General features: G+C 40.2%; 1 protein-coding gene across 1 annotated transcript in view; it reads left to right on the top strand.

The window, feature by feature from the left end:
- Nucleotides 1-13535, top strand: part of KDM7A (lysine demethylase 7A) — an 82044-nt gene extending 68509 nt beyond the window's left edge. Inside the window, exons 15-20 of the mRNA XM_060633931.3 lie at nucleotides 694-791; nucleotides 1280-1428; nucleotides 1763-1971; nucleotides 3358-3443; nucleotides 5978-6251; nucleotides 6913-13535. Of these exons, the coding sequence (XP_060489914.1) occupies nucleotides 694-791; nucleotides 1280-1428; nucleotides 1763-1971; nucleotides 3358-3443; nucleotides 5978-6251; nucleotides 6913-7007 (911 nt within the window). The 3' untranslated portion in view covers nucleotides 7008-13535. The remainder of the gene's footprint in view (nucleotides 1-693; nucleotides 792-1279; nucleotides 1429-1762; nucleotides 1972-3357; nucleotides 3444-5977; nucleotides 6252-6912) is intronic.
- The last annotated feature ends 1409 nt before the right edge of the window (nucleotides 13536-14944 follow it).

The following is a 14944-nucleotide window of genomic DNA, read 5'->3' as shown; positions in this document are numbered from 1 at the left end:
GAGATCGTTCTTGTTTGAATGAAGTCTTCATTTCTTAGCATTTTTCAGAGCCTCTGTGTACGCTTCCGTTTTAAAAAGTAGTTAAATATTTTGATAATGACAAGAAAAATTAACATCAAGTCTGTTTTGGATACGTCAGTTCCTGCTAATTCCAAGTAAATTTGGTGTGGCTGTGCATGTGTTCACACGCCAGGGGGAAGGCAGCTCATCGGTGGGATTAGCAGACAGTTGTCATGTGGTGATGCCACGTGGGAGAGAAGGGCAGTGGCAAAGCCTGGTTTTCACACTTCTTGAATTCGCTATCCACGTGAATGCTTTTTCGGTTTAGGAGAGTTATCTTTTTGTTTTTTGTTGAGTGAAAGAATGCAAAAGGGAAAGTGAAAAGCATCTTGTAGCTAATTTTAGCGTCGGAGGTTTTTTTCTGGAAAGAAATACAAAATTTCCACGCAAATGAGGACTATATCATCATGTTCAGTGAATGCCACAAACGTTTTAAGAGTACAGTTCAGTCTGTATCATGGTCAATTAGGGAGAAAGTCTCTGGGGGAAGAAAGAAATGAACAAAATGAAAGCAGTGGGAAAGGGGAGAGCGGGGCAGTTGAGATAGACCTGGAGGCTGGACCAACTTCAGGTACCACCTTGCTCATAAGCTTCCACTGACTTTCCTTTTTCCCTCTTCCTTTTTCTTTGTAGGGTTTTTTACAAGTGTGAAATCAGAACTCAGGAATCGATCATCAGAATATTCTGATATTTCTGATTCAGAAGACTCTGGACCTGACTGCACTGCACTGGTATGCCCAAACCCCTGTGACTACTGCAATCTTTGATGGAAAGATGAACACCTACTTTCCTTTACCTACGAGGAAAGTAAATGACAGCTTTTCCCAAAGCCCGTCTCCATGACCTTTGTGGACCCGGTCTTCCCTGTAATGGTGATTACACACATGCACGTGCACACATACCCCCAGTCACAGACTATTTACATTTGATAAATGTGGCTTTTGTCTCGTTTTAGAAAGGGTGGGTGGAAATACTCTTCTTATATTTCTCATAGGTTATATTTCATTTTACTTTAAAGAAATCCTGTACTGTATGTTTTTGTACTAAGGAGGTACGTACTGTAATTGCTAGAAACTTTAGCTGTCATATGAAATACAGAAATAATTCCATGATAATTAAGATTCTGACTTTGCCTAGACTGATAAAGTGTTTTTGGTTAGTACAGACTTACTCAGATTTCTTACATTATTTGCTTCCATTTAATTATTTATTATCTCAGAAAAATAATTTTACCACTGAAGAGTCTGAAAGTTCAGGTGATGAAAAGAAACAAGAAATAACATCAAACTTCAAGGAGGACTCTACTGTGATGAGGAACTTTGTTCAAAAGGGCCAGAAGCCATCTAGGAATGAAATTCCAGTTAAAAGGTAGGCTTGGGGTGCCTGGGTGGCTCAGTCGGTTAAGTGTCTGACTCTTGATTTCAGCTCAGGTCATGATTTCACAGTCGTAGGATTGAATCCTGTGTCAGGTTCTGTGCTAGGCATGGAGCCTGCTTGAGATTCTCTGTCTCCCTCTCTCTCCGCCCCTCCCCTGTTCATGTGTATGTGTGCTCTCTCTCAAAAAAAAGTTAGGCTTATTGATGGTAGTGGTGTTATTACATTGTGATATAAATGATATGAAAACATTTTTTTATTTTAAATTTTACCAAAAAGTGTCAAAAGAATAAATAAACTCTTGTCCTTTTACTTACCTTCTCTTTAGGGAATGTCCTACCTCGACGAGCACAGAGGAAGAAGCGATTCAGGGCATGCTGTCTATGGCAGGGTTGCACTATTCCACATGTTTACAAAGGCAGATACAAAGCACAGACTGCAATGGTGAAAGAGACTCTCTCCAGGATCCCAGCGGCTGCCACAGCAGTAACCATGAGGTCAGACAGGTGTATCGCTGTGACAAACCAGTGGAATGTGGTAAGAAACATAAATTAGTCTCTAAAATGTAACATGTCTCCCCCAACTAATAGCTCTGTAATCCTAGCTGCAGTTAAAGATTATGAATAAGAACTCTTGATCGGACATCTTTAGTTGGAGATGGTGTTACGCTTATTGGCCAAAAAATGCATAATGTTGATGTATACAAGATGCAAGTATAAGAACTCAAAATGTAAATTAATGGCTGGAGAATCATGTTCACTGGCATAATCCTACCAGTTCTGTTGCAAGATAGTTAGTACTATTTCCCTTTCCTAAGCTGTTCAGAGTGGAAAGAATGTTGAGGCATCTCACATGGTCTGCTAGGCTTGAACCGTCAACCCTCTTGCCTTTCATGGGAGGGGAAACAAGTTTTGATCTCTTTCTGGTTGAGAATATTCTCTCTCCTACTTGAAAAAGAAGTACTGGGGAAGAGAAGACTCAGTGACAGTATTAGTGATGTTATGTGGTGTTTTTGTTCTCTGTGCCTTGGAGGAAGATTTTGTCTACCGAAAGTCTGAGGAAGACAGGGGGAGAAGACGGTACCACATTAGAACGAAATTCCTGTTGTAGAAATTGTGTTCATTCCCACCTAGTTGTGTGAATTGTCTGCCAGATACTTGACATCCATTTCATTTAGTCCTTGAAACAACATTTTGGTGTATGTAATAACGCTTTTATAGGAGGAGGCAAGAAGACTTAATAAAGCTAAGTGAACTTGCCTGTACTTACAGTACTTACATAGCTATTATAGTATTACATAGCTATTATTTGTTGGTATTGGAATTTAAACCCAGGACTGTCTGATCTCAGAATCTGGGCTTATTGTAGAATAGGAAACTGAGGTTTAGAGATAACTTGCCTGAAGATGCATTGGTAATGGAAAAACTCAGATTCAGGTCTGGGTTTATCTGTCTGTCCACACCATTGTGTCTCCTTGTAATTTCTCTGGTCCCTTGAAAAGAAGGCTTCTAGGAAAATACTGCGGAATTCAGGCAAACATATGCCTTTATTCTCTATGGAAAAATATACCAGTTTTAGAGTATGTTGCATTTGGTTTCTCATCTCCAACAGATGGCCTTAGAATTTGACTCTAGATCTTCCAGCATCTGGCACAAAACCTGTCATAGAAAGACAGTCTTGGAGAGAATTGAAAGGTTTAATGTGTTAGATTGTGAGCTGGTGGCTGTTTTATTCTTGGGAGGGAAACAAGTGTGGTGAAAGTATGTGCATAAGTACCTAAAGGGTTAACATACTGTTTTGTTTTTTGTTTTGTTTTTTAATAAAATGTCCACCTAAATGTACTTTCACTTTTAAACATTAGGCGAATTTTGTTCATTATGATCAAGTCTGTACGGAGGTGATTTAATTAAAACATCTCTTTAGGGTACCATGTCAAGACTGAAGATCAAGACTTGAGGAGTTCTTCCTGGAGAAAACAGTTGGATACCACTTCCAGATTTCATCTTCAGGTATGTGCCAGGCTTGAAACATCAAAAGGAGAATGAAGATTGTTATTAACTCTTTTTGCTTTCTATTTTTTTTTTTTTTTTTTTTTTACTGCAACCAGTAATCAACTGTTCGATCTGTAAAGGTAAAAAAATACTTTACAGTTAAATGCACATTTAACAGCTCTCCTCCTTACGGGTTTCCGATGTAACAACTAATGCAAGCCATGTGGATATAATGTGATCTGGAAAAGAATAGTTGATATAAGGAAAGTTAAAAACTCCTGACGCCAACACTTTTAAGTTATGTCTGGGTAGAGTGAAAGGGAAAAAAAGTACCATGAAGATCTCTTTTTAATCTCTGACAGTGTTTCTTGAACATTTTTAGATAGTAAATTTCTTTGAAATTTGATGACAGTTATAGATTCTCTTTCCAAAAAAATGTTCATCATAAATACTGATTTTTGCATAGAATTTTCTCACGGTTTGTGTCCCATCCTTACCCCAGACCATCCACTGACTCCAGATTAGGAGCCCCTGCTCTAAGAGAAGAGACACTTGATGTCTTGGGATCCCAGTGTATTATTGCTTATACCAAACAAAATGAACCCAAAATAGCTTTTTGAAAAGCCACAGCCTTACCAGTAGCACCATACAAGGAAAGTGATACGACCTTTTGCTGCAAACCTTGGAAAATGACAGAGGAAGAATCAAAATTCTCATGTGGCAGAGTTGAGTCCCCTAACCTTCCCAACGCCAAGCATACTCTGAGCAGTGGATTTTATGTGTGGTTTTTATTTTCTTCATTTGGCTTATCCACATTTTCTAAATAGCTATCGATTTTACCATAAGAAAAATAGCCAAGTTATTTTTTTAAGGCAAACTTTCGTAAGTACAAGTTCTTTTAATAGAAGAATATGCTCCAGAATCAAAGGTCAAGGAAGGAATCCTTTAACTATTAGTAATTCACTCATTCAGTGTATGATTTTATAGTACCTCACTGGTCATACAATTTATAATTTGTTAGTATTATAGGATTCAATATTAAAAATAAGCTATTATTTGAATCTTTTGTTTTTTATATTTTTTTAATTTTAAAGAGAGAGCATGCGAGGGAGGGAAGGGGAAGGGGGGGAGGAGGGAGGGAGGGAAGGAAAGAGAATCTTAAGCAGGCTCCACGCTCAGCACAGAGCCCAGTGTGGGGCTTGATTCCACGACCCTGGGATCATGACCTGAGCCAAAATCAAGAGTTGGACTCTCAACTAACTGAGCCACCCAGGCGCCCCTGAATCTAGCTGTTGTTTCTATTGTTGTCTTTGAAAATAAAGAAGCAAAGCACATAATTAGCAAGATCGCCTTAGAAAATATCAGATTTCTTTTGCCTGTAAGCTAGAGAGGTTTTATAGAGAGCCATGTCAAATCATAACAATTGTTTTCTCATCCTCAGGCAGATTTGTAAGACTAATTTAAAGCAAGTCTATGTTTAATGCTGTTTTTAAAACTTATTTGACCATTACGGAATCAGGAATTTATTTTATATCATACACACATATACAACTGGTTTCATGAAACATCACATCAGATGTATGCTCTTTTCGAGTTTGTATTTTCCTTTCCTTTTTTAATTCTGGTGATGACCCTTTCCATTGGTTTCAAGACCTACCAGTCAGTAGCACTGTTTGTTTTTCCTAGTGGTTCACTCAGTGATCTTGAAGAGACTGAAGGAAGAATTGTTAGAGAAAAATCAGACTTGGGGCTCAGCATCCAGGGGCTTTTCTTAGCACACAACTTACAGTGGAGATGAAACTTAACAGAGGTTAGATTCTAAAAAAGATAGTGCATTGCACCATACATGGGAGCTGTGTTATGCTAAGGAAATGGTAGGTCCACATACCCCATCCCCGTGTTCCTTCCATGTCATACCATGGCACACGCACAGTGCCATGCTGCAGTATGATATACTTTATGTATTATATGTACTTATACAAATATATACATTTAGGGAAAGAGGTATTTATATACATAAATTATAAGTGGGGTGCCTGGGTGGCTCAGTCGGTTGAGTGACCGACTTCAGCTCAGATCATGATCTCACAGTTGGGAAGTTTGAAGCCCTCATCAGGATCACTGCTGTCAGCACAGAGCCTGCTTCCTATCCTCAGTCCTTCCCACCCTGCCTTCCTCCCCTACTCATGCGTGCTCGCGCACTCTCTCTCTCTCAAAAATGAATAAACATTTAAAAAATATAAGCTATGTATATATAAATTATGTAAATAAAACTATATATGTGTGTATATATAAATATGTAAATAAAAAGTTTTCTTTTGGACTTAAGTTACTGTGCAAACTTCACTACTTGAATCCGTTTGTGCTGTTGGGTTTTGGAGTGACATGGCCATCCTGAAGGGGTGGTCTTCTGTGGCTGCCACATTTTACAAAAACCGCAGTTCAGTAGTCTGTTTCTTCTCTCCCTTGACTTGCTATTGAATAGAGAGGGTAAATACCTCACTTATCTTAAAGGACTCCAAAAATCCGGCCTTATTTCCTTCCTTTTTTAGGATCTTAGTAGAGGCCAGAAATGCATCAAAAAGGAAGGTTCATCCGAAATCATTCAGAAGGTACAAAGTAGAAATTCTGTGGACAGCAGTGGCTCAAGCCCTCAAAATGGAAAGTATACGCAGAATTCAAGCTTGATTTCAGGGGCGTGCCAGATGAATAATGGCAGTATAAGCCCAGAAAGGCCAGTTGGTGAAACTTCCTTTTCAGTGCCCCTTCACCCCACCAAGAGACCTGCATCAAATCCACCACCTATCAGCAACCAGGCAACAAAAGGTAGGCTGAGTATAATTTTGTGTGTGGCGGTGCTGGTGGCAGTTTCGATGGCCTCGTATAGTGGTTTGCCCTGCAGCTGCTGACAGCCTGATGCCTGAGGGATGGTGCGGTGATGGCAGCTTGCAGAGGTTGTTGTGCGAGCAGAGATGCCCGTGGGAACAGAAGGATACCTAGGTCGGCCGTGAGGATTGGGAGTGGCTTTCTGGAAGAGGAGGTGGATCCCGAAAAGGGAGGTTAAGGGGTTAGCCAGGCCGGGTTGGGGAAGTGACGGGGTGGACCACAGTGAGGGTGAAGGAGATGGGATGGCCCATGGTACAAAGGTGAGAAACAGTAGGGGGCGGGGGGTGGTATTTAGGGACCCACCGTTTTGTCAGTGAAGCACCGGATGACGCAGGAATCCGGTTAGAGCTCATGCTCAAGAGATCGGCAGGGATCAGACTGAGGGACGGATGGCCTGGTAAGTCCTGTGAAGGAGGTTGGCCTGTATCTCTCAAGTGCTGAGGTGGAAGTTTGAAGCAACAGGATTCCAGGAGTGTGACTTTGCCCGATCGGAACACCTTAAAAGGCTTGCTTTCCGTACAGCTCTCCCTTTAGGTCCTCCAAGTGCTGTCTGTCGAGAATGATTTTCATTATGATTTACACTGTTGTTGGTGTTTTATAGGTAAACGTCCGAAAAAAGGAATGGCAACAGCCAAGCAACGTCTTGGGAAGATCCTTAAGTTGAACAGAAATGGCCACGCCCGTTTCTTTGTGTGACGGGGCTGCTGCTGTGGCCATTCTTCCCTTTGGAGACAGACTGGTTTCGGGGGCGCGGGAGCCTGGAGCTCCGGCCGGGCCCTCGCCTGACGCGGTTTGCATGTACAGTAGAGAACACTGCCTGAAGAACAAAATGAACCTGATGCTGCATTTTCACTGTGCCACACCCACTCAGCAATAACCGTTTTGGACCTGGTGGGGGAGAGGAAGAAGGAGGGTAGAACCTTAAAAAGAGACCTTGAACTGGGAAAGGTCTCTTGTCAGGGCTTGAATTTCATTTTGTTGTTGGTAGTGTCTTGATTTATTTTCAGTAGTAAGGTAAAGAATTATCAATAATTTATTTAACAGATTTTTTTTTTTAAAGTTAACAGCTTTTAAATTCTTTCTTTTTTAAAGCTATTTATTTGGAAGATTTCTGGAGAAATATCTCACTAATTTAGATTTAAGAATGTGAAAGTTTTTAAATTATTTTTGATAGTGTGTATGTTACATGTGGGGAGGAGCCACAGTAACAGTAACTAGTCTGGACTCTTAAATTTGATATTCAGGTTAAAGTCTTAAACAGGGATTTGATGCATTAATTATTTTAAATTAAGATGTATATGAAAATCATTTTATTTTATATATTTCATGTGTTTTTTATAAGCTATTAGCTTCGCTTTTGCTAACATCCAAGGTGCATACTGTTATCCAGGTCGATTACCTTACATCCCACCTTCCCTCTGCACTCCCCATCATTTTGTGACGACACAAGACTCTTCTCTTTGCAGGGAAACACTTTCGTAGCCAACGTGTAAGAATTACATAAAAGATCCCACATTTCGCATTTCGTTTGACATTGCAGTTTTCTTCTAATTATATATAAATAGGCTTCTTGCATTTTCATTTTTGCTGATGATATCTGGGTCCCAAAGAGAACAGCTTTAATATCTTTTTCCTACCTTTGGGGAAAGGATCATAAGTTTGGTTAAATTGTCACGTTTATAGTTTTTCAAATACATTTGTAACTACAGAGGGCCTTCTTCATACTGCTGGTGTTGGAGGGCAGGACGAGCACCTGCCACAGAGGTTATATTTTGTGACGCTTTTATTCCGTGTGTATCTAACTTGTTGGAAAATATGAGATATGGTTTGACTTAGTATATTCAAATCTGCATAATAAGCCGTAATATAATAGGACTATACTATATTAAGTTGTATAGAAGCAAGCATGTTGGAGTAGATCTTTTGGGTGTATGTGTGTCTAGTTTCTTATTTCTTAACTTTCTAAGGAATTATTTAAGATACGGATCTGGAGTAAAATGGTGCTTCTTGCAGTTTCTTCCGTATGTCCTAACTTAACCAGTGCATATTGAGATTAAGTATCTGGTCGAGCTTTGAGGAATCGTTTATCTCCTTTATGCACAGTTCTTACTAAATGCCAGTTTTCGGTTGCTCTAATAACTTATATTTTCCCTTTTCTCCCCCATGGCATAAAAATAAGTGATTTCTGGGGGTGGGGTGGAGATATTCCCAATTCTGACATTAGAACATTTTACAAGTTTCTACAAAGAAAATATAGGCAAATAAGATAAAATTTATTTTTACGGAGAAGAAATATGGCCATATTGTGGATTTGTCTCTTTTTTACTCAGCAAGGTAGCAGGACATTCCCTTCTGCATTAAGTGTCACTTGAAGAGCTAAGAAAAAAACCTATACCATCATCTTTCATGGTTGTATTCAAATGTGTATTTTCAAAGAGAAATATTTCTTACTCTGTCTCTATTCCAGTATTTCATAGAATAAATATAAAATAGCTTATGAATTAGCCTTTCTGGTCCAAGCGACTGGACCAAAGTCTGGGTCTTAACTGGGTGTCAGGAAAAAGAATTGGTATGGAAATACTAAATGTCTATAAATGGCCTACTTAAACTCTGTCTACACTATGCCAAAACTAGTTAAGGAGATGGGTATAATCAGTCATTTGTTTGGTCATTGGGTCTCAAGTTGTCAAAAGTTGGGGTTTGACTGATTCTCCTACCTCCCAATGTATTAATTGTGACGTTTTGGTTTTCTGCAGACACCGTTTTAGTGTTAGAGTTCCCATGATTTTGTTTGGGTTTAAGAAATAAGAATTATAATTTCTTCTTCCGGCTACATCATGATCTGGGTTCGTTTTCTTTACATTTTTCTTAGCTCTAAGTGTTGTTAGTTACCTGACCTCTTTTCTTCAGCTATAAAAATGAAGATCGATTTATTTTTATGAATTAAAGTGGGGAGCAGTGTCCACCCTGTGTACTTCGGCCAATAAATACTAATTTTAAGTAGCCAGTATGTAAAAGTATTAAGTGAAGGTACTGTGGATTCATTTTTGGCACATTTAGCCCATTAACGGGCCAAGTTAAAACAACCAAAAAACAGCTTTCGGTAGTATGATATAACCACTGAAACAGAATTCATGTATCTTTCTCTGAATTGGTGAAAATTCAGCCTACTGGCCCAGTGAGTCTCCTAGTCAAAGGTCTTCTAAAGTTACTGGCTGTGATGCATCCTTTTATCTCATGGAAATGACTGAACTTTGAGATGACTGCAGCCAGGGTCTGGACTCCGCTGTGATAGACAACCTTTCATGTTTTCCTCTGTCTCCTTTATAAACCATACTACCACACGGACACTGCAGCATAGACAAGGAGACAACAGTGGTGGCATTTAGCTGATCACATGCAAATAAATAGGTAAAAACAATTGCGACTTAACATACGTGATTTTAATGGTACTAGTAGATCATGGTTTTTCTGTATTGATTCAAATAAGTGACTTCTGTTAACCTGGGACCCCCTGTACTGTAACTCATAATGTCACACAACATGCTTTCCAGGATTGATTAACGATGTAAATAATACAAAGCTGGCAGTTGATAGTAGTTTGGCGTCCTAGAAATACACTGAACTTCGTAAGCATCAGTTAAGTTTTAAGCCTACAGAGTTAAAAATTCTGACTGAAATCGCCTTGTAAACTCAGAGAAAACAAGCCCATCTTTATCACAACTTAAATACTTAGCTTGAATACTGTTCTGTTTTTTTAGTAATCCTAATTATTGCCTTTTAAATGAACTCTACTGTATTGACTCGTATACTAGCAGCAGGTATTTACAAAACACCTGTGTGCCCAGCACTACTTAGTACTGTGGGGGAATTTAAAGTTGAACTTGCGGTCTCTGCTCTTGAAGGTATCTTCTCCAAGAAATAAGCAGTATTAGTTTCATTTCTAAGCAAACTTATGCAAAAGAGGGCCCATGTATTTAAAAAAAAAAAAAAAAGCATAACTTTAATAGTTTCAAAGAAGTGGAAGGTTTTTTTTTTTTTTTAATTTTTCAGAAGTTAATATTTTGATGTTGGTAGTAGAAATATTTCAGAAGTTACTAATTTCATGTTGGTAGTAGAGGGGTGTGGTGTAACATGGAAGGGAGCACGAACCTGGGTTTTTGTCCCAAGTTCTACCGTTCATGCATCAGCTGTGTGTCCGGAAAGAAGTCACCCTTTCTGAGTCTTGGTTTTCTCATTTGTAAGTATGGACAAAAACGCGGTTAGGAAAAACATAGAAAAACATTCCTTAATTATTAACACGTCCTACTTACCGAGAATTTATCATTATTTAAGTTACAACTGACCGTGCACATCTCTATGCATTTTTAAGTGAAAACTATTACTCATAAATTTTGTTTCATATACAATACATGCCCAGAGCATGGTACCTAAAACATCAGAAGCATCTCTAACAAGGCATTGAGTGAAAATCAGAATTAGTGCTTGAAGTGGAAGAAAAAGAAATGAGCTAGTTTATGGATAAGGGTTTATGGATAACAACAAGTAGCTGTCACAATGGTTTAAAGGAACTCAAAGGTGGTTTGAGGTTTTGCTCAAAGAGGAATTAGGTCGGTGCTGCTCCACAGACTCTTCAGGTACTAGATAAAGGTAAAATAAGTCATGGAGTGAAAATGGTTCAGCAGCTACCCAAGGAGCCAGGGAAAAAATATAAGATGGTCAAAAGACGGGAACCAACAAAGCCAGCTCGCAGTTGGCCATGAAAAGCTTGCTGGGTAGAGAGAGAACACACTGTAGTGGGAAAGGAGACTTGACTGGACATCTTCAGAGGAGAAGATTCCTTCTGCTCTTTTCAAGAGGTGCTGTCTGTAGTGATAGGGCTAGTCCCCAAGGAGTGGATGAGTAATTGTACGGCCCACTTTACTACTGCCGGGAGTAACTACACTTGATCTTAGCCCAAAGGCCGAGAAGCGATACCAGGAGTAACTACTACAGTATGTAAACATTTTACAATTTCATGTTAAGAAATGAGGGCTTAATAATGTAAATCTGAACATTTTTCAAAAATGCCTTCCCCCTCCCCCATTAAATATTAAGCTAATGGCTCCCTCCCTGCTAAAAATCGGCAGTCATTTTTGGATGTCCCAGACCTTCACCTAAAGCAATCTTGAGAAGGCTGAGCTTCAGATCGTTAGCTTAGGAAAAGAGTGTTGCCGGTAAATAAAGGAGACCAACGAAAGCCAGGAGGGCAGTGATTCGCCTGGGGTCACAGTGGATCCTAGGCCTCGGGTCCCTCGCTTCCTGAAGCAGCCCCTGTTGTGTGACCTTGTGCAGCCTCTGCTCCTCCTGTGGTGGATGACGATGATAAGCTTACTAGAAGTCACGTGGAAAGAAAGGGAAAGAAATAATATGCTTACTACGTTGCTGGTGAACGAACGTAATGTGATTTTAATACTGTAGCCTTACTAACAACCCTTTTCATATTTTCGTTTGTTTTTCAGTGAGCGTCCTGCCATAAGTCAAATATTTGATCCCCTTACAGAAACAAAATTTTAAAAGTAAGGTGGCTAAGAAGCAAATGCCTGTTTCCAAAGCAATCAGCTTATCATGACTGTGGTTTTATTCTTTTATAGTATTTTTTCCCTTTATAATGGGTAGGGGAATATGATACTCATTTGCCTGCATTCTACCCCGTAGACTCTTCGACTCACCCTTGGTGCCCTTTCTAGTGTCCTCAAGCTTTGTCTTATCAAGTGGAAAATTAAATTTTTTGTTAAAGCCTTTTTGAAACTGCATACAGTGAATCTTCCAAGTTTATCTGCTCTGCACTATTTCACTAATAAACCCTGGCTACCACGTAGCCCTTGACCTCCAAGTAGTTTATAAACCTATGCAAGACCTGTGACATTCTGAATCCACTTTTATTTTGGAAATCAGTCCTAAATGGAACCTGATCATAAAGATAAACCTTGCCTCCACCCAGTTTTATTTTGGCCATTTCCTTTTCAAGATGTCAGCTCTTTGTCCCCAAGATTTTTCACCAAAACAATGGTCATAAGTGCTGGAATATATAGTACTTTGCAGGAATAAAATAACCCAGACATACTCTTCTTACGTTTCTTTGGTGGATTTTGGTTGGTGACAGTTACCAGCATTGAGTGTGATCTATAATGAGGAGTTGATTCCTTGCCTAGAATCATTTCTTCCCTCTAAGATTCATAAGTAACCTTTTATTTTTACAAAGCATACATATAACTTCCACACTATAGTCAGGGACCTGAGGTGTAACTTGCTAAGTGAACCCCAAGGTTATTTTATCTTGCAAAAGAAACCTAAACCAAACTAAGGGCCTTACATTTATGGTTAGACTGAATCAAAAGCTATAATAACCTCAGTTTTCTCAAAAACAGCTTCTGACTGCAAAAGCGATTCATGCAGTTGTTAGGTGTGAAATAGCACTGATCAGGGAGCACAGTGCACCCTTGCAGACTATTTCCTTCCAACAAGACTTTTCTACTTTTAATATAAATTAAGCCATAACAGTTTCATGCTGTGGAAAGAGGGTGAAAAGGTTCATTCTAAGAGATTATATAATATGAATTTTCACATTTACTGTGAAATGTCTAACTTTGCCAGTGCTTCAGCAGGTTTTTTTTGGGGGGTGGGCGGGGTGTAGAGGGTGGTGATGCGGGGGTAGTATTGGTTTTAGGGGTTTTAAATCTGTGAAATTTGAAAAGGGGACAGTTGTTGGCTATGGTATTTACTAGTTTTGTAGTAACGTTTTGCTAGCCTGACTGACTTTCCTTAACTGATTTTTATGCCCATGGTCCAAGGTGACTGTTACCCTTTCTTGTTTGGGGTGTCTGCGGAGTAGTGTCTTGTCTGTTTGTATAGGCAGTCGGTATGTGTGCACATGTGTGTCCTTTGAATACAGAAGCACACGGTGTGACAACAGAGTGGGGTGTGGCTGGGAAATGGGATGCGGAAGCTTTAAGAGCATTTTTTTTTGGATTCATAACAGTATTTCCCATCTTTTGCCTGCAGGCAGGGAAAGTGTACAGTATTTATTTTGTTTCTGTTTTCACTTTGTAAGTCTTCAAGTAGCTTACATTGGTTATTCTAGGGGAGGACAAGTGACTTGTTTCAAGTTGTATTTAGTATTCTTACTTTCCGATTTCTGTATTTTAAAATATTGAAATTAAAATTGTATTACTTCTGTTTTGATTTTTTTAGCACTCGGTGTATTTTTTGCTCATTTTGTTTGAAAGTATAAATGTTGAAAGTTGTATAAAATGTGTCTTTGAAAGAAAAAAAACCTGAATTCTATATCCAAATCTGACTTTCTGCTCCCTTTTTCTGTTTATTGACTCATAGGAGATTGGAGAATGTGAAAAGCTGTGTCACACTTCCGCTTCTTACTGTTTCCGAAGATGTAAATGTGAAGAGTAATGTGTCCTATTCTTTTATTAGATGTATCTCTGGGGAAGCGGTTGCTGAAAGAGGGGAAAGAACACAAAGGCTAATGGGCAAGATGCTGCTGTGTTGTGGCCACGGATGGGGGTGTTTCCTGACGGACATTTAAGAGCACTCCTGGTCCCCAACCCGGTCACCCCACAGAGATTTCTTGGGCACCTGCAGTCTACCGGCTGCTGTTCTAGTGCCGGTGCTACAGGAGTGAACAGAACAGCCCCAGTCGTCAGGGAGCTTATGGTCGATGTGAAAGGTGGGGGAGAAAAGAGGTGCCTCGGTGACCAGCTGCCTCAGGGAACGTGGGGTGGGAGCGCTAGTTCAGGGAGAAAGACGGGTTCACTTTCGGACGTGGTGCTTTTGCGGGATCTGATAGTCCAGTCTGATGCGGCACAGTGAGAAAGGAGCCGTGGACAGAGGAAGGAGGAGTACGGGGTTGGGGGCAGCACTTCAGGGCAGAAGAGGGGCCCGGGAAGGGGGCAGAGAGTGGCCGAGTCTGCTCAGGAGGAGAACCCCGAGTGCAGGTCACAGGAGCCAAGGCTACAGAGATAACAGGGGCCTGTGCCCTTCCTGTACCTAATACCCGCAAGAGAGTCGCTGTTCCAGAGCACGCACGCTCAGCCCACCTCAGCAGCTGTTACGGGAGTGTTACCCAAAGCACCTTTATGCCTCCTCTTTCTTCTAAACCGGCCTGCTCTGGTCCCGCCGATTGAGACCTAAATCCGAACGAATCTGTTCTTTTGTAAAAATCCAGACTGTCGGTCTGTATACCTGCGGGATGTTGACCCTTCACCAGGCTCGTTCGGTACCGGTTATCAGGACCTACTCTCCGTAGACTTAGCTTGATTTTTGTGTCTGCACCAAGCAGTGAGACTGAGACGCATCACTGTGAGATGTGTCGTGTGACCCAGCCCTCATTTTAGATTGAGAAGAATCAGGTGGTATGCCGAACACAGAGTTTGGGACAGAAGCCCTCATTATCTTTGTTCCATTTGAGTACTTCCTGTGTATAAGGGATATTTTCATTTCTTCCTCGGAGTAACCCAGCGAGGTAGGTGCTATATTCCCCGTCCTACAGATGAAACTGAGGCCAGAGAGGGTAAATAATATGTGTGGGTTCACACCGCTAACAAAACAGATTTTAATCAAAAGCCTAACCGAAAGCT

This window comes from Panthera onca, chromosome A2, assembly GCF_046562875.1.
Source record: "Panthera onca isolate mPanOnc1 chromosome A2, mPanOnc1 haplotype 2, whole genome shotgun sequence".
Lineage (NCBI taxonomy): Eukaryota > Metazoa > Chordata > Mammalia > Carnivora > Felidae > Panthera > Panthera onca.
Note: the sequence above shows the minus strand (reverse complement) of the source record. Positions and strands in the feature narration are given on the sequence as shown.